Below are 20166 nucleotides of genomic sequence, written 5' to 3'. Positions count from 1 at the left end.
TGGACAGGGTGGGCAAGGAAGTAAAATGGAGAAGAACTTGTGGGTCAAGTTAGAGGCAGTTTAATAAAGCAGAAGCCGTGCGTGGCAGCAAAGGAAAACAAAAGATTTGTTCTGTGCTTCCCCTCAGCCAGCGATGGCCAGCCGCTGCCCGGGAAGCAGGCCTTCAGCACGCGTAGCGGCAAGCCCGGGAGGCGAATGTCGTAGTAACGAGCACCCCCTCCTCCTTGCTCTTGGCTGTTCTGGCGGAGCAGACGCCATATCGTGTGGAATATCCCTTTGGTCAGTTGGGGTCAGCTGTCCTGGCGATGTTCCCGCCCAGGGTCTTGCCCGCCCCCAGCCCGCTGGCCATTGGGGGTGAGAGGGTGCTGGAGTAACGGCCGTGGTGCTGTGCCGGCCCTGCTCAGCAGCCGCCCAGACACGGCTGTGTTACCAGCACCCTTCTGGCTGCCGGACCCAGCGCAGCGCCGTGAGGGCTGCTCTGGGGAAAATCAACTTCATCTCAGCCACAACCCGTACATGCATCTATGTATGTGAATATATATACATATATTTTTAAAACATGCAGTTTGTCAGAGAGAATCCCAATGGAAAACCAGAATGCTAAATAGAGCAAACAAGCTCTTAAGCAAAGAAAGAAAATAATGAGATGCTGGTAATCATTTCATAATGTTTAAACAGTTAAGCTTTGAAAACAGAGCTATGATAGTAATGTGAAATACTCTAAATCACTTCAGCACTTTATAAAAACTGCATACGCTGATATTTTGTTAACGTAAAATGGAATCTGCTCGGGATGTATAAAACTTACTTTCCTGTATTTTTATTAAAAGAGAACTAACTGCTTTTTTTTAATCTGCAGAAAGTTTGTTGTTTAGTTTTGTTTATTTCTCAAGGGCAAATTGCTCTGGTGAGGTCTTGTTAGTGAATGTCTTTTTTGACTTAAAATTATAATTTATGTTAGTTTGAACTTTCTACTCACAGGTATCTGTACAAAGAGAAGGAAATAATTGTTGCATTCTGAGTTGCATGGTAACAGAGGAAAGGAAGGTGTTGTGTTTGTTGCAATAGCGTGGCATTCGACAGACTTGAGTTTGTTATACCACAGATGTGGGCTGCTCCATTCTGAAATTGTGGGTATAGCCTTGAATTTGAAGTCATTTTCAGACAGGAAATATAAATGTTTCATTTTTTTTTCTTTTCTTTCATGTCCCATCTGTCTTCTGGATACCTAAACTACCTGCCCCCAAAGGGAATTCCCAGTGCATTCTGTGGTTGCCTCAGCCCTAGTTCAGTATTTGCCTTCAGGTCTAAACAGTTTCTCAGCTGATGGGCCACTAATTTTCATAGTATTGTAAAAACATTTTTTTTGTGTTTGCAGTCTTACAGAGTGTGCGTGTCAGTATCCCGGCATTTTTAACTTGGTTGAAAGTTTTGTCAACCTAGTTAAAGGCCTCTTGGAGAAACTGCTGGATTACCGAACGGTGATGACTGATGAAAGCAAGGACAACCGCATGAGCTGCACTGTGAACTTACTGGTATGTTCTCTCTTGGAATTCTTGTGTGAGAATGGGAAGAGCTTTAGAATGCATTTACTGAAGTTGGTAAATCTTCCTGGGGACAGGAGTGTGTGACAGTGCTCAGTAGTGATTTAAACTCTGAGGCAAGAGATCTTTATATCTATTTGGATATATGCATAAACCCAAAAGCAATGTCCACTCAGTTCTTTGGTTTTGTTTGTATATTTTATCCGCTTTGATTCTGTGAATGAATAAGGAATTCTACTGCTCACATACCTTGACCTTTTGATAGGCTAAACGTAACAGCGGGCTGTTGCCAGAGGCAAGTCTTGCATGAGGAGCTAACACCCTTGCTGCTTCAGTTATGTTTTTTAAATCTGGGGAAGAAACCTGCAAGATACACTTGCAGTAAGGTGCCACGAAGGTTTGAGTCTCTGATCTGGTTCTAGGCTGCCCTGTCTTTTTTTCTGTTCCTGTTTTGTAATGAGGGTATTACATACAGAGATTCCTCCACCAGGAAACTCCTCTGAGCGAGGAGGAACCTTTGTCAACTCTAAAGGTTGGAAAGAGAACACAGTTAGTGTGTATTGCACTCACATACTCCCTCCTCCTCGGTAATCGCTGCACAGTGTGGTAGAAATTTCTGCAACTCTTCAGAAGGCAGTTCTTGTCATGCGTTTTGTACAGCCTTGGCAACTCATATACCTGCAAAAGTGTTCTGGTGCCAAAACAAGGGCTTTATTCCTGGAATTAGCCCCTTTAGGGGTATTGCATAACGGCAGCACATACCAACTTCAGTAAACGCCACCTTCTTTTCTGACCCTCAAGTGTAGCCAGAGCATGTAGTTTGTTATGTTACCGCATTTGGATAACCGTGTTTTCTCCAACAGAAAAACTTTCACTTAGGATTTCAGTACTGAATTAGGAGAAGTATACATACATATGTATAACAATAACACATACTAATAACTAATTGAAATGTTAATTGAAGTAGTAGTGCCAGGTCTAAACTTATGATAGTCTGTAAATGATGTATTTCTTAGGATGTCCAATTAGGAAGAAAAGCAAAACCTCAGCATATGTATTTCTGTCTTGTGTTTTAATGAAAGATACTAGGAGATAACTCTTAAATGTTTTTGTCCCTAGAATTTCTACAAGGACATTAACCGTGAAGAGATGTATATCAGGTATGGCAGGTGTTCTATTGGAGCTGTTCTGGAGAGGGCAATAATACTGTTTTATGAATGCTGGTTTTGTAATTGTACTTGGAACTCTGTTACTTAATGTTAGTTTACCATCCACAATGACGCTGTTGTAGCCCTGGCCTCATTTATATTCTTGTTTGCTTAGCCTTCAGCAATTTGGAATTTATCATATGTATTCAGCAGCAGCATTTTTCCCCCAAGAATCAACTTTTAGTTGATCAAATCACTGAACATTCATTGTGTATTGTTTTAAATAAAGAAAATGCAGCTAGATTCGAGGTTTGGTGAAGGGCGTATCGTACATTTAGAATGGCAGAAAAATCATTCAAGTTTTGTAGAACTGTGCAGTCTGCCAAGTCTTTTTGAATACGCAACACTACGTGCGATGCTGATTTACTAGTAAAGCATTTTTCTGTAAGACTTATAGCTATACTGGCAAATCCTTTCAGATGTGACGTGGCCTCTTACTGTCTCCAAGAGTTGTGCATATGAGCTGCAGCAAACCTTGCTGTTCAGCAGCTCGCTGTTTCCTGCCTCTCCTCTTGTTCTGCAAAATCTGCAGAACCACCTGCACCTCGGCCACTGCAGTACCAAGTCCCGAATCTCAGCTGAAATGAGCACTGAAGTGATTCAGAGCTAAACCTGGAGCTGTGAGCTGGAGTGGCCAGGGAGAAGCAACGCTCCCTCTGCGAACATTGCAGAGTGGGACATGTTTTCAGTTGGGCCACCTGGGAATGGTAATGCCTTGAACTGCTACAGCAAGGTGTCAGCGTTCCTGTGCCAAATTCCTGTTGTGTGTATGGGGGTGGGATGCACCTCTTCTTCCTGGCTGCTGGAAAAGGAGTGGCTTGAGTCACATGGTGGTTGATGGTTGTGCTGGTAGCAGCAATGCTGCCCTAGGGTTCAGTGAGAATACTCGCACCACAGAACAGCCCTTCTGCCCCTACCACCAAGTTGTTCAGGGACTTGCTTTGTCTTTCTGGGCTGGTATTTTCTCCTTTACCTTGTGTTTTCTGTTGTGCTTGCATCTATTTACGTGGGGAACATTTACAGGCAATCGAAGTGCTACGGAGAAAGGCAGCTATCTGTAGTAATGGTCCAGAACTCAGAGACTCAGAGGTCTGACTTAGACCTTGAGTCAAGTAGTTCTTCCTCTTCAAGGTGGAGCTGACAGCAGTTCCCAGAAGGAGGTTCACTCTTCGTGCACAATGTTTCAGCATATGAAGAGAACACAGAAAAGTCTGAACAAACACACAGAGCTTTAACCCCTCTCGGTGTCCTTAAAGACTCTTTGGGTCGTGACTGCATGACAGCTATGAACTTTCCATTACAGAGTTTAGCTAGAACTTCTTTGACACGTGTTATTCTAGTCACATCAATATCTAGTCTAATTCTTGTTCTCTCCTCTAACAGGTATTTGTATAAGTTGCGAGATCTTCATTTAGATTGTGAGAATTACACGGAAGCAGCATATACCCTTCTACTCCATACATGGCTCTTGAAGGTTAGATTTCCTAAACTCAATATATCACCAAATCGCAGAATGTTAGGGGTTTGAAGGAACCTTGAAAGATCATCTAGTCCAACCCCCTGCCAGAGCAGGACCACCTAGAGTAGGTCACGCAGGAACGTGTCCAGGCGGGTTTTGAATGTCTCCAGAGAAGGAGACCCCACCATCTCTCTGGGCAGCCTGTGCCAGGGCTTTGTCACTCTCACAGGGAAAAAGTTTTTCCTTATGTTAATGTGGAACCTCCTGTGCTCCAGCTTGTACCCGTTGCCACTTGTCCTGTCATTGGCCACCACCGAAAAGAGCCCGGCTCCATCCTCCTGACACTCACCCTTTACATATTTATAAACATCAATAAGCTCACCCCTCCGTCTCCTCTTCTCCAGGCTAAGGAGACCCAGCTCCCTCAGCCTTTCCTCATGAGGGAGATGTTCCACCCCCTTCATCACCTTGTGGCTCTGCGCTGGGCTCTTTCCAGCAGTTCCCTGTCCTTCTTGAACTGGGAGGCCCAGAACTGGACACACTATTCCAGGTGGGGTCTCACCAGGGCAGAGGAGAGGGGCAGGAGAACCTCTCTCGACCTACTGACCACACCCCTTCTAATACACTCCAGGATGCCATTGGCCTTCTTGGCCACGAGGGCACCTTGCTGGCTCATGGTCATCCTGCTGCCCAGCAGCACCCCCAGGTCCCTTTCCCCTACTCTCTAACAGCCCAGTCCCCAGCCTGTACTGGTGCAGGGGGTTGTTCTTTCCCAGATGCAAGACTCTACACTTGCCCTTGGGGTATTTCATTGAATTCCTCCCCGCCCAGCTCTCCAGCCTGCCCAGGTCTCTCTGAGTGGCAGCACAGCCTGCTGGGGTGTCAGCCGCTCCTCCCAGTTTCGTGTCATCAGCAAACTTGCTGACAGTGCCCTCTGTTCCCTCATCCAGGTCATTGATGAATATATTGAATAGTACTGGTCCCAGTACTGACCCCTAAGGGACTCCACTAGATACAGGCCTCCAACTAGACTCTGTCCCACTGACCACAACTCCTGACTTCTTTCCTTCAACCAATTCATCATCCACCTCACTACCCGATCATCCAGACCACACTTCCTCAGTTTGGCTGCGAGGATGCTGTGGGAAATATAAATAAGCTTTTGCAGTTTTCAAATTTATAAATTAAAAAGTGATTGTCTTAATCTCTGATTTACAGCATATTAGTTATTTTTCATAGGGGTGTTCAAGCTTTTAGTTAAAAATACTGCAGTAGGTCATACACAATCAACATTAATTGTTGAAATTGGTTAAAAGCCACATATTGGTAAAACTAAGTATTTTAGCAAAAGTACTTATACTTGATTGATAGTAAGAACATCGTGTGCAACTTCTGAAGCCATTTAACTTCCATGAGGTCCTCGTTTTGCTAAATTCTTACTATCCCAAACATAACAATGATGAAAATTAAAGGCTTTTTTTTTTTACAGCTATCACAGCAGGACATCTGACTTTTCATTTTAAATAATGTGGATCACTCTGCTAAATTATGCTTGCTTTCTTTATAGCTGGTAATTATTTTTCACTGCAACTAAAGTTTTTCTCATTGTAAGTGACATTATCCATAGAAATCTCAAATTTTTGCTGAAGAACATTTAAATTTTGAACTTTCCCTTGAAATGGAAATTGAGATTTCTTACGGATTTTCTTTTGGTGCAGAACCATGTAAATCTGGTTTTCCATAGTACTATTTCGCTTAAACTTCATTTTGACTTTTCTGATCACAAAAAAATGAGGTATACTGTGTGTATTGGTATAGATGAAGATGATAATATATGCAAATATTTTAATACAAAAAATCAAAACCAAATCAGCCAAGATGACACCACTGAAATAAAATGCACTAATTTTCTCACACAGATTTTTATCCAAATTGGGGCGGGGCGGGACGGGGACGACAGGAACACAGGTTTTTAAAGTGTCGAGCCTAGTCCTGGTTGCTACATGAAATACAGCACTTGATTGAACAGGTAATGGAAACATTCCCAGTTTCTCTGTGGAAGGGTAAAAAGACTGGGGAAAAAACTTCTTCAGGAGCCCAGGGGACCAGACCTTGGGGGAGGGGAGATGGGTGTGTGGATGTTGAACTCCAACATCATATGGTTTTTTACTGTGTTTTTATTCTCAGTGGTCTGATGAACAATGTGCACCCCAAGTCATGTCAACAGAGTTCCAGTGTTCACAGACCTATCGGCACTTGAAAGAGAATTTGTATGAGAAGATCATAGAATACTTTGACAAAGGAAAGGTAGGTCTGTAGAGTTCCTCCCCCGCCAAATCTCTTTCTACTGTGTTGCTCTGTATAGTAGTATTTAATGAATATTCTCTGTATAAAACATTTGTGTAGGAAATCCTCTTTGAAATGTGGGTCAAGTAAAAATTGTGTCCTGAAGGCTTATTCACAGAGTATGTATATCTGTTTCATATGAACGTATTCTTCCAGTAACCACATTGACAAAGAAAGAGGGCTAATGTTTATACTGGTCACAAGCACCACCTCTGTCAGGCAGTGATAAAATAATAAAAAATGTTGTATGTACTTTCCTTTACCAGGAAAACTATACGGACTACACAGACTGCATTTCTAAACCGTTTAGTCGTTATCTTCCAAAAAACCAGACAGTTCAAAATGGACATATTTGTTTCAAGGAAGTCTGAGAATTGCATCCCAAACTTAAAATGTAGTACTTTGATGTTCAGTACCTGGGTTTAGTTCAGCTTTATTTAAATAAATGTGTTAATAAAATTGCCTGTAAATACAGTAACAGTAGAGCTAAGATTTTTGGAAATAAAGCAAAGGACTGGAAAGCAGGGAAAAACTGTGCAGTGCTGGGTAATGAATCTTATGACCCAATAAGGCCTTTAAGTCATTATGTCTTGTTCAGCTGTAGCCAAAGGTATGAAGCGGAAGGCGAGTCATTACTACTTTTTGCAAAATAAAGGCATAACTCCCCCACAAAAGGCCCTCCTGTAATTCAGAAAGTAGAAAGGGTTTGGTGCTTCAGCGCAGGAAAACGCAGTGCTGTTCCTAACTGCTCAGGTTTGTTTGTTGGCATCTGAAATAACTACGATGCAGCAATCCCCACCCGCTGTATCAGAATAATCAAATCCTCGTGATTTCTGATGTACCCAGCAGTCAGGTTCTCCCGGGATCCATCGGAGGAGGTTTGCAGGCAGCTGAACGCAGCGATCAGGTTCAGAACTACCTAGCCTGGGAGGACACGGCACAGTGTCAAAACGGCCATCCTGCGTGTGACCAGCAGTGCCCTTCATCAGTAGAGAATTACGCTCAGAAAAGCCCTTTTGTCTCCTTTATTTGGAAGAGATGAGAAGACTGACAGAATTTGAGAAATATCCTCAAGTGAGGGAATTTCTGTCTACTTTAAGACCACAGTTGTGCTGCAGATATTAAGTGCCTATAGCAGATGAGAACTGTCCTGGTCTTTCCAGTGCAGCTCTGTAATTCCTCACAGAAATTTTTGGAGGTAGCTATTACATTGTGTGGAGAGAAACAAGCTGCTGCTCCGGGCAAGTGGCAATTTAAGTCTAAGTGTTGTAATTTTTTAGCTGACTAGGAAAGTTGCCATATGCAAGACTACCTACGATTATGTATGCTTCAGAATGTCTTGTAAAATTAAGGGGGTTTGTTTTAGAGAGGCAGGTGTCAGTCCCCTCAGACACTGCTCCTATGCTTGGGGTATATTCTGGCTGGTTTTCACTTTAGTGATTTACTCTTCTTTTTTATCTGAAAGGTTAGGTGATTTTTTATTATCTTATTGTAAGAATAAAGTAGGTTTACTTATTCCTTCCTATAATGAACCATAAAACACTTTCATTTTTTACATTAATCTGCTTTCCTAAAGTTTATGATTGCCTCGAGTCTTCCATTCTAAAGGTGCAGTTAATAAATGACTGCCATTTAAAGACAGCATAATCAATAAAACTGTAGTTAAACAGTGATGCATTAAAAACTTGTTTGTTGGCACTGAATTTGCTTTCTGAATATGTGGTTGTGTTGCAGATGTGGGAAGAAGCCATATCTTTATGCAAAGAACTTGCAGAGCAATATGAAAAGGAAGTTTTTGACTATGAACTTTTAAGTCAAAACCTGGTAAGACACATACAGATATTTAAATTATTTCAGTCACAGAAATTACTACGTTTGAGTTCTCAAATGAGAGAACTGCTTATAAGCTTGTGGTCTACAACTGATGTTTGCTTCGTTTCTCAAAGAGTTGCTATGTTGTATTTCAGCATTCCAGGTGTAAAATAGGAGATTCATAAAGAAATGTTTGCTGAAGTTGCATGGACATCTGTTTATGGGGATAGTTTGAAACTTCCATAGATGAGATAAATGTGTACTGAGTAAGTGCAATTTAGAGGCCACGTATAAAAGAAATATAACAAGTTTTTGAGGCCTTTGTGCTGCTGTAGGGTAGAAAAAGCACCTGGATGCATTTTTTCCCTGAAAATTTTCTTTAAATTTGAGGAATCTTAACAAGGCTAAAGAATTCTGTCCTAATTGGGGACTGGGGAAGTAATACATCACAGGGAATTAGAACTAGGTCCAAAGGCTAGAAGGAAGATTTTAAATAAAATTAAATGTTCAATTATGTATTTTCACTAACATTGATTTAATCAAAAAGGAACACCCTCCCCCACATACTTCTTTTTTCCACCCCCAAGATTCCACACTTTAACAAAGGTTTAGGGCTCATTCGATAGATATCCTGGCATCTTCCACAAAGAAAGCATGGGAGTCAAAACATGATGTTCTTGCAACAGCGTTGTGTGTAAAGTTTCTTTTCCTCCCAATTAATTCTGCTTTTATCATAGACTAAAAGATACAGACGCTATTTTTGCCAATTCCATTTAAGTTGCAGTGTTGCATGCCTCATAGATATAACACATACATGAAATAAAAACAGTAAACCTAAATGAAAGTTATTCTTTTATGAAAGACATTGTTCTAAGCCCTTTACATGGCCTGTGGCCTCAGCATGATGCTGGGGCAAAACCTTGAGTTGATCCATACCTCAGAAGACATTTGAGGCAGGGAGTTTTTCCAAATGTGTTATTTCAGTCATGTTATCACTGAAGTGTTTAAAGTGACTTTGGGGTTTGCTTTTTCTCTTTTCATGCTAGTAAATTAAGGGTAAGCCTGGTTCTGAGGTCAAATAATTGAAGTTGAAGCCATATGCATTTAACGATGTATTATATTTGCATATAAATGTAACGCATGTGCATGCTCACTGATTATTGCTGTAGCTTACCAACTGGTAATTGATAGCTCTTGCCCATGCAGTGGTAGCTGTAGTACATAGCACAGTACTACTGTAGAGGTTGAAAAATAAATGGAAAAACACCCAAAGAGAAGTAATTGCAGTTGGTTTTCCTTTCAGATTCAACAAGCAAAGTTCTATGAAAACATCATGAAAATCCTGAGGCCTAAACCAGACTATTTTGCTGTTGGGTATTATGGCCAAGGATTCCCCACATTTCTAAGGGTAAGCCTGTTTAAAATCTTTTTTCATCTATTTTCATATGGTTCTGAAAGTATGAGTGTACTCCACTAATGCAAGTGAGTCTCTGGGGATGTTTCCCATGGATTTAGTTTTGCTTGGATGCAGGACTGTAGTCAGAATCTGAATTGTTACTTGTAAGTATACATATGAAGTGTTTCAGATGCATTTAAGTTGATTCTCTTGGTTTGATTGTGGGAACTAGAAGAAGTATCAGGCAGTGAAGGTGATATATGGGAGCCAAATGCCACAATGTCTTGTAATTTGGTATGGGCAGCTCTTATGGTACGTATTTCTCAGATGTAGTCCACAAACAGGTTATTGATAACTAGTAGAATGTCATTAACTAACTTGTATTCAAATTAAATCCAAAATTCTGTTTCACATGAGCTTGGTATTTTTAATGGACCTTGTCATGGACTGACAACAGTTTCAGATTTGTATTGCCTCTCAGTTACAACTGAACGATATTATGAATTAGGAGCACTGTATTTTTTCAGACCAATGCACTCAATCGTCCAATATTGGGTCTTTACCAGTGGGAAACAGTAGATAAGTAGGGTAGGGAAGAGTAGAATATAGAGCAGGTGTGTAGTGATGTTGACCTGGTATATATTCCTTAATTAGCTGATAAACAGCTTCCTGGGTTGGAGGTGACACTTGTTTTCCAGCCCTTTGTGGATTGTTCTATGCTGAATTTGTCCAGTTCCTTTCTGAACTGATGCCCTCCAGAACATGCTGTGGCCTCACAGTACACAACTCTGAGTGCCGGAGATTTACTGTTGCCTTTTTGTTGTCATCTGATAATTTCTCTACACTAGTTCTTACAGACAGATTGAACAGTTGTTCTTTAATCACCTTCCTCATGCCATTCATGACATATTGTTCTCTAACAGTCCTCGTTTGTTTAAACGTGGCTTCCACCACAACCATTCCGTACGTTTTCACATGCTGTCCCTTTTCTAGTTCATGAGGCGGTCGGACCAGAAGTGTATAGAGTATTTGAAATGTGGGTACGCTATGAATTTGTTCAGTGTGATACAGATGTTTCTTTTTTGTTTTCCTCGTAACGACTGAAGTTCAGGTGTTTTTCTGATCTCTGATATGCATTGAGCTGACATGTTCATACCAACTGTCCTGTATTACTCTTTAAGTATTTTTCTGAATGGTAAGAGCTAGTTGATATCTTAGGACACTTACGGTGAGTTTGAACTGTTTTCATTAAACAGACCTCTATACACTGAATCTACTCCTGGTATTCTTTACTTTTCTCCATTTTTGACTACCATGTGAGAAATCAAGAATCCAAAGGGTCTGTTTTTCATCCAAAGGGTCTGATTTTCAAGAAACCTGCCAAACTTAGGAAATCATGCACAACCAGCTTTTATTTTAGTGTTTTAAAAGGTTATTGCTTTCTTTTAACCACAGTAGTGCATGGCTTCAGAGCATAAAACTAATCTGAATATTTGATGCTTACTTGTAGGAAAAAAAAATAATCTCTTCTTACATACTACAGCAAGTATGGTAGCTTTTCTCACACTGAAAAGCAATGAAGACTTCTCTTTCCCCATTTTAAAGGCCAAAGTTACCTTGTAATCATTGGAAAAAATAGTGAAGAGAGATGTGAATATTGCATCAAAGGAAGAGTGCACCTGTCGTTGCTGGGATTATAGCAGCACCCCATTACATGAAGCAAGCTAAACCACACATTTGGGGTTATACTGTGTTGTGAATGAGGACGTTTCATAATACCAAGGACAAGGAGCAGGCAGAAGAGACCTATCCATTGGTATTAGAAAGCTGTGAAACCTGGACCCAGAACGTATTGAAAGCAAATCCTTTCGCTTGATAGACAATAAGAAAAGGAGTTTCAGTACTTTTCTTACCTCCCATTCTGACTTTATTCTGCTCTACAGGAGCACCCTCAGTGACGATGCCAGTTTATCTTCATTCCATCTAACAGTGTAGTCATCTCTGGAGAGTCAGTGTTGCATTCCAGCACCTGGTCAAGGGGATGTCTTGCTTTATAGTGAATTAATATTCAGAAAACAGTAACACTTATTCCAAAATTTGGAGACCCCATTGTGTCTTGTACTGATAAATGTGCATCTGTAACTTCTGCCTCAGCGTCGTAGAGCCCAAGAAATCAGCTGTTTATTCCTTGCAGAACAAAGTGTTCATCTATCGTGGGAAGGAATATGAGAGGAGAGAGGATTTCCAGGCACAGCTGATGAGTCAGTTTCCCAGCGCAGAGAAGATGAACACCACCTCGGCACCTGGAGAGGACGTGAAAAGCTCTCCTGGTCAATGTATCCTTGAACACAAGGGAGATGGCAGAATGAAGGCAGGTTGGGGAAACCTTGTTGTTAGCAAGAGTTTATCTGTGTGGAACAATCATTTCCTAAAAAGGGTGAAAGTTTGTAAATGCGGCAGCTCCGTTTAGTGTTTTACTTATGTGTCCTGCATGTCTTTTATAGTCTGTTCCTAAGATATTGGCTGCTGTTTTTCTCACAGTTCAAAGGAGTCTGTGTCTTTCAGCCATCACAGAATCATTTCAATTGGAAAAGACCCCTAAGATTGAGTCTAACCATAAACCTAGACCTCCACTAAACCATGTCCCTGAGTGCCACATCTACACCGCTTTTAAATACCCCCAGGGATGGTGACTCCACCACTTCCCTGAGCAGCCTGTCCCAGTGCTTGATAGCCATTTCAGTGATGAAAATGCATTCAAGATCATACATGGTTTACCTTCATTTTCTTCAAATGGCAAAACCAGTGATAAATGCTTGAACTGGACAAGTGTAAAGCAGCAGAGTTGTCTGTAACCTCACGTTCCTAGCTCTTTGTCTTGGTAGGAAATTTGTGTCTGTCTTGAACATTGTTCTGACTGGCACTGCACTTGGGTGTCTCCTGTACTGGCTACACAAACACACCTTATGTTGCTCTCAGAAATTTTCCTACGAAAATTAACTCGGAAACGTTGTTAACCACCTTTTACAATGCCCTAAATGATTCTTGTTTAGAAGTACTCTCACAGTTGCTTGCATGCATTATGTTTTTCTTCATGTTCTGATTTAAATCATTACTGGCAGAGCAGATACAAGATCACTTCATCGTATCAGACCTTTTTTTTTCCACGTGTTGATTTTCCTTTGTTAATTTTCAAGGTAATGTTGTAACACATCACATGCTCTCTTGAGTCTATTCTGATGGAACTATTCTGATGGAACCTGCTGGAGGAGAAAAGGAATACTGCTTTCTTTTCACACTGTTCAGACTGAAGCAGACAGTATTACAGGCTTGTCTAAATTAATACATTAAGCTTGAGAACCAAGCTCTCATAAGTCTGTCTTGTGTCTCAACTAATCTTTTTTTTTTTTGAGATCATACGCCTCAGTCCTTTCTTAAAGTAGCACTTGCTCAAGTCTATTTGCAGCTAACAGGAGATGCACTACTTAGGCAATTAAAAAAAAGCTACAGAATCTAACCAGAGGGCATGAGTTTCAGATATACGGAAATATATAATATGGTATTTTTACTTACAAATACAGTATTCAGATTAAAAAGTAACACTTCCATAGAAAAAGGAAATCACAGGTAAAAGGGCTGCTCAATTACAGATTTCAAAAATGAAATGCTAAACATCGTGACATTATGCACGCCTAAAGCTAGTGAAACTGTTAACATCAGATGTTGATGTTATTTTTGTAAGTTGGCTTGGCTTTAAAATTTAATGAATGATTCAGTGTGATAAATTCAGCTACAGATATTCAAGCTGAGTAAATAATAAAAATATGCAGTTCAAAATTAATAGTAATCTATAGTCACTGGTTGCTGACAGGATTTTCTTTATTTTGGCCAAGAAAACTCCAGAGAGGAAACCCTGAACCCTGCAGATTTTTTTCATCAGGGAATGTCTTTTTTTATTATCGTTGTTGTTATTATTTTTATTTCCCCCACAGCCTACACTATTTCATACTGATAGTTAATAACATGCCCTTAACTTTCACAATTTCAGATATCCAGTGTTTTACAGTGCAACCAGTCCTGGAGGAGCAACCAAGATTCAAAAATAAGGCAGTACCTGATCAAATTATAAAGTGAGTGAATTTCTGTAATAGCTAATATAAAGAAAGTCAGTCCATATTCCTAAACTGTCAACCATTTTGTGAACTCATTCATTTGCCAATGAACGTTACAGCTTATATTGCCTTAGTTTACTGACTTATCTCTTCCCTAGGAATTTCATGAAAGAACATCTAACCATTTACCACTTAAGGAATAGCGTAAGGTCATGAGGTGAAATCCATGCTTTCAGTCTAAGTTACTGAGGTTTCAACACAGGTTCTTAGACAAGTGATGGAGAGAGGGGTCTGAGAGGTGGCTGGCAGTGTGAGAATGGTTGAGTTGAAAGCTCTTGTACAACAGAATCTTATGACTTATCTTGCCGAGTGCAAAACACATGGTGGCAAAATGGTTTCCATTGGTACTATGGTCAAGGAACGAAGGAAATGAATTCTCTGAAGTATTTTGAGAACAGACTGGCTAACATTTCCAAACTCCTAATCCTGTGTAGAACAGGTTGAGTTTATTGCTTGCTCCTAATGAAGTGTTCTGACTACCTGTGTGAAAACTGATGGTCCATTCTAATGCCAAAACTGCATACAGTACCTATTGGAACATGGACTGACTTGTGAGATTTTTTGGCTCCAAATCCAACAATATATAAAGGGGGGTTATAAGAAAGATGGAGAGAGAGTTTTTACCAAGGCCTGTAGTGACAGGATGGCAGGCAACGATTTTAAACTGAACGAGGGTAGATATAGGTTGGCTATAAGGAAGAAGTTCTTCACTACAAGGGTGGTGAGACTCTGGCACAGGCTGCCCCTTCCCTGGCAGGGCTCAAGGCCAGGCTGGATGGGGCTGGGAGCAACCTGGTCTGGTGGAAGGTGTCCCTGCCCATGGCAGGGGGGCTGGAACTGGATGGTCTTTAAGGTCCCTTCCAACCCAAACCCTTCTGTGATGTATATGATTGCAGACATGGTCAGTAAAAGCTGTTGGTTGTCACTAACACCTGAATGAAAACTTTCAAGAGAGTATTTGTTAGCTTGTGACTTAAGGACAGCAGAAAGCACAAGCACTATCAGTTCAGGCAGTCTGTATTTCCTCCCTTGTGCCTTGTGAAAGCACAAGGTACAACTGTATCTCCCTAATTGAAGCTGGTTGAAACAGGCACCTTAAACTAAAATTTCTCCAGGTGAACTCAGGCACATGCATTTTTAGTGCAAGAGAGGCTCTGTAATGCCTGCGCACTTAAACAAACAAAAACTCAGGCTAAACTCTTTAACAACACTTGTATTATGACTTTCCAAAACGAGACTGAAGACAGAAGGCTTCCTGCTATCAGCTGAGTTCATTTCTCACTGTTCCACAGCTGGATTCAAACTAGAAGTCATCTTTGTTTGCAGCCTTCTCTATAGAATCTTTACTGAAATGGCAATTGATTCGGAGTGCTAAAATAAGAATCACCTCCCCACATACACCAAAATAAATAAAGCAGGTACAAGCACAGTTCTTGTACTACAAGATTAAAAAAAAGCAAAAACAAAACCGAACTGTGATCCCAATTTCAACCTGAATTGATTTTAAAATCTATAGCTGAAAGACAGCTTATAGATCTGGTCCTGAACTCAATTTCAGTGCAGTGCCAGCCACATTTTGATCTTGTAACAGTTCTGTTTAGTGAAGTGCTCCACGTAAGGAACAATCTCTTGTCATATGGGAGATTTTGTCATTGTTTGTCTCAGCTGCAGAAGTCAACACAACTGCTAATTTCATCTGGGCTTGGAGATATATTTTTATGAGTGTCCTTTTTTGGGCATTTACACTGGTTGATGGCAACGCATAAATTCTGTCAAAGAGCTTCAAAAGATCTGTCCTTTCAGATGGAACTGTATAAAGTGATCTGACTGGGTGTAGCTGTATTTCCACTTTCTTTTCTTTATTGTTGAAGATGATCTTAGCAGTTTGGATCAGAAATCGTAGGTTCCTATGAACTAACATATCAGAAGTTTGCTTAGCTCAACTGTTTGGGGTCCCTCCATTTAATTGTCTCTCTGGGCTTCCAAAACATGGCTTGCTTCTGCTCTAAGATATTTCTGAGTTTTTTTCTCTGTAAAATTAGGTTTTACTTACATGGCTTTAAATTTAATTCCTCTTCAAAACAAAAACTAAAAACTGAAAGGAGAGATTGTGGACAGCAAAATACTTAGCCAAAACTGTGCAATCTCTGTTCTTTCAAATTAGCCAGTGCTAAAAGCTGAGTGATTAGAAGTTTAGTGGAAATATGTGCTTGCAGTGATTGAGAATGAATCAATTAACTAAGTAGAATAGACTGTAATGTGAATATGCAATAGATTTCTTTACGTTGCTGTCCCCCTCTACAAGTGTTTATATGCATGTTCTTATCTGTCATGAGAAATCATTAATGGCTTCAAATGTTTAGTTTATTAAGTAACTATTGTTCTGCATTGTGAGCAGAATTGTTAGACATGATTAAACTGATTTGGCATCTGCTGTGGATGAAAAAACACATGTATGTCAGTGCAGCTGACTATATCTGCTCTTCAGTCAGTTGTTTTTAACACAACATGCTCCTTCTGTATGTCACTATAAAGCAGGCAAACCGTGTATACCACAGCAAGAATATAGGAATGTAAAACTCTTTTCTAGACCACATTCTATACATTTTAACATTAATCTGGAAGTTCTGGAGTTTTTTATACTTGGAAATTACAGCCAGTCACAAGCTGAAGCTTAATACTTGCAAAATACTGTGTGTTGACCCTGTGCTGACTTTTTATAGAAAAGTAGTTGTCTCCTGAGTTTTCAGTAAAGTGCTTTTTTTCTGAGCAGTGAATTTGCTCTTAATTAAAAACTCCACTGACTCAAAATGAAATAGTTCACTATATATGGTAATAAGATCCATAAATTTCTGAATTCTGTGTTTTACAGTAGTCTTTTTTAAAATCTTTCAGTTTTTATAAGTCCAACAATGTGCACCGGTTCCACTATTCAAGACCAGTCAGAAAAGGATCTGTTGACCCTGAAAATGAGTTTGCTGTAAGTAAATGATACACAGGGTGATGGATGCAGTTCTGGTAGCTGTGACTGACTTTTGATCTAGATCCTTTCTTAGTCTCAGATTACTCATTACAGACACCTCAACTTTAGGATCTGGTTCAAAAAAATAAACACAAGATTTCTCCATTTCAGCACACTCCCATGTACTTACTTAGTGATACCTCACTTTCAATTGCAGGTAACCATTATGTAGTTAAGTATGTTCAACACATTTGTGTTAAGCAGTAACATTTTCTGGTACAGATTTTCGTTATGAAACAAGATGACATGTAAATAAGTATCAAATAGTTTGTCTCTTGTAGTTCACAATGCTTTTGTCAGCTGCCAGCTTGGCAATGAGAGGTGTGCAGTGTTCGCTTTCATCAGTCCTGTGAATTCTTGACAGACTAGAGTACTAGCTATGTCATTTTTATTCCCATGCATAATGGTGTAATGCTGAGAAGTAATCTTCCTTGTTCGAGTATTCTAGGAAATCTGCAACACCATAAATTATTTTTCAGTGTCATGCATAAAAATGTGGTAAGTTTCTATATTTTAAATTTACAGATAGCTGATATTTTATAGTTTGTCGTGAAAACCATACCATCCAGTCTTTATAGCTAAAGCTCTGCTCTTGGGATACTGAGAGGGAAAGCCGTTTATTTTAAAAATGTACAGTTTCAGTTATGTGCAAGCTGATCAGTGGTGTCAACAGTTTCACGTAAGGAGCTTCTCACCTGCTGTTAAATTAAAAGCTTCAGATGCAAGCTGTACCCTGACTTCCCAGCTTTGCGCTGTTACAACTCATGATGCACATTGGCTTCCTTTGCAAGCTGGGGAGTTTTGAAACCATTTGTGAATATACCTTGAAATGGTTCTACAAAAATTAAATTGTTGATGTTTTAGTGGCTGATGACAACACATAATACGCATACTTACTTCAGATAGGTGGAAATTGGGATAGTTGGAGTATGTTTTCATTGCATTCATTATTCCATTTCTCAGTACTGGCAGCTTAGATGAGCTGATACTGGTAAAATAAGGAGCAGTAGGGTAAATGAACTAGTGGTATTTTAAAATACCAACAGCTAGTCTTGTTCAGAAGAGGAAGAAGAAAGGGAAAAAAAAAAGCGCCCCACAGTAAGAATGCTGGCCAGTTGTTATATATATATTATATATATATATTACTGCTCTTAATTGCAGGAATACGTTTTGAAAGTGGAGGGAGGAAGTATAATCTGGGTATAGGTGAGAGAAGGTCATTCAGTCACAGTCATTCAATCTGTAATGGCAAAAATAGGAATAGACACTAAAAGATTCAAGGGTAATTTTCTTTTACCTCTGCTTTGTGCAGGTTCAGTGCCTGAAGATGATCTAGTCTGAAATCAGGAAAAGATGATTTGTGCATATTGCTGTGCTAGATTCGTTTTGCAATGTCCTTTTATGCAAAAAATGTGCATATGTTTTCCATCTACATTCTTTTCACTCTGACATTTGAGAAGGCAGAAAAGATTAAAGTTTAAATCCTGAAGTATCGTTTTCTCCCTGCTATGTTTTTTTAATAGTCTATGTGGATTGAGAGAACATCATTTGTTACAGCATACAAACTTCCTGGAATTTTACGATGGTTTGAGGTTGTCTCCATGTCACAGGTGTGTATTAACATACTAAGAACCTGTAAAACACGTATCTGTATGAATCCTCATGTACAAAATAGTTTGCGAATTTATCACACAAGGCTTTTGTTATTTTCTTATTTTTATACACACAAAATTTATTATTCATGTTTTATGTTTCTACTGCTGGGATCAATGTATCTTGCACCTGATTGGTAGTTTCAGGACCAAGTCATAGAATCACAGAATGGTTTGGGCTGGAAGGGACCTTAAAGACCATCCAGTTCCAACCCCCCTGCCCTGGGCAGGGACACCTCCCACCAGACCAGGTCACTCCCAGCCCCATCCAGCCTGGCCTTGAGCCCTGCCAGGGAGGGGCAGCCACAGCTTCTCTGGGCAGCCTGTGCCAGTGTCTCACTGCCCTCACAGGGAAGAACTTCTTCCTAATGTCTAACCTAAATCTTCCCTGTTCAGTTTGAAACTGCTACCCCTCGTCCTGTCACCACCCTCCCTGATCAAGAGTCCCTCCCCACCTTTCCTGTAGCCCCCTTTCAGCACTGGAAGGCCGCTTCTCTCCTCCAGGCTGAACAACCCCAACTCTCTCAGCCTGTCCTCACAGGGAATTAAACAAATCTCTGTTGGTTTGCTGAATTGTAAGAAAGTTGTTCATATAAGTCAATTTTTATAAAACTCAAAATACCTTTTAATCTCTTTATAAACCTTAGAAGTCTTTTGTTTCTTTATAGACGACAATCAGTCCTTTAGAGAATGCTATTGAGACGATGTCCACGACAAATGAAAAAATTTTGATGATGATTAACCAATACCAGAGTGATGAGAACCTTCCTATTAATCCACTTTCTATGCTTCTGAATGGAATTGTTGATCCAGCTGTTATGGGTGGCTTTGCTAAATATGAGAAGGTAAGAGCCTTTAAAGAACATATTCAGATATATTATTTCATAATCCTCCTACATCCTTTGTTCAAAGTGGTGGGGGAATATGGGCTGGGAATATGAAGGCCATAACTTCACTGATTAAGAGATTTTCATATTCTCATATCCTGGTCCCATCGGTCTTTGAAAGCAGAAACTAGCAAGCTAGAGTAACTGAAGGTCGATATTAAGTCAGTGATGAGGGTTTTCATACCCATGTGAGATGAGATACCCCTTTTGTAACAAAATAGGCTCTCACACATCAAAAGATTTGGTCTGGAGTAAATGGATCATGTTTATCCTACAGTAGGTCTGGAGTATTTAGTTGTGGGTTATCAATTAAACTGTCATCAGGTTTTCTCAGTAACAGCAGCCATTCTTCATAGCAGGTTTTGTTGTTAAAAAATGGAAATAGAAATAAAAGCTGTTCTGGCAATACATGGAAAACTGAATGTCTTGAGGAAATGAACTGTAGAAAATTTGTCCCTAAGGCCACCTTGTGGAGGCGGGTCAGGAGAGAAAGCAGGAATGTTAAAAACTCATATAAATTTAAATTCTATATTATTAATTATTAAAGTTTTGGATGAAAATGAGTGTGGGGTTACCATTATTTCTGCCTGCCATTTCCTGATGAAAAGCATGTGCCATGCTCAGTAGGCTCAGCGTGTCAGATAGACTGGATAGTGCTGAAAAGATGA

The 20166-nt window shown here is 40.0% G+C and overlaps 1 protein-coding gene across 1 annotated transcript in view; it reads left to right on the top strand.

Annotated features, from left to right (window-relative positions):
* Positions 1-20166, top strand: part of DOCK2 (dedicator of cytokinesis 2) — a 197169-nt gene that overhangs the window by 163429 nt on the left and 13574 nt on the right. Inside the window, exons 35-45 of the mRNA XM_086470823.1 lie at positions 1379-1535; positions 2664-2704; positions 4136-4226; positions 6399-6518; positions 8292-8381; positions 9673-9777; positions 11960-12101; positions 13814-13895; positions 16833-16917; positions 18483-18569; positions 19280-19456. Coding sequence (XP_086326949.1) covers positions 1379-1535; positions 2664-2704; positions 4136-4226; positions 6399-6518; positions 8292-8381; positions 9673-9777; positions 11960-12101; positions 13814-13895; positions 16833-16917; positions 18483-18569; positions 19280-19456 — 1177 coding nt within the window. The remainder of the gene's footprint in view (positions 1-1378; positions 1536-2663; positions 2705-4135; positions 4227-6398; positions 6519-8291; positions 8382-9672; positions 9778-11959; positions 12102-13813; positions 13896-16832; positions 16918-18482; positions 18570-19279; positions 19457-20166) is intronic.

Source organism: Leptosomus discolor, chromosome 10 (genome assembly GCF_034619465.1).
Source record: "Leptosomus discolor isolate bLepDis1 chromosome 10, bLepDis1.hap2, whole genome shotgun sequence".
Classification (NCBI taxonomy): domain Eukaryota; kingdom Metazoa; phylum Chordata; class Aves; order Leptosomiformes; family Leptosomidae; genus Leptosomus; species Leptosomus discolor.
This window is presented reverse-complemented; position numbering and strand designations above follow the sequence as displayed.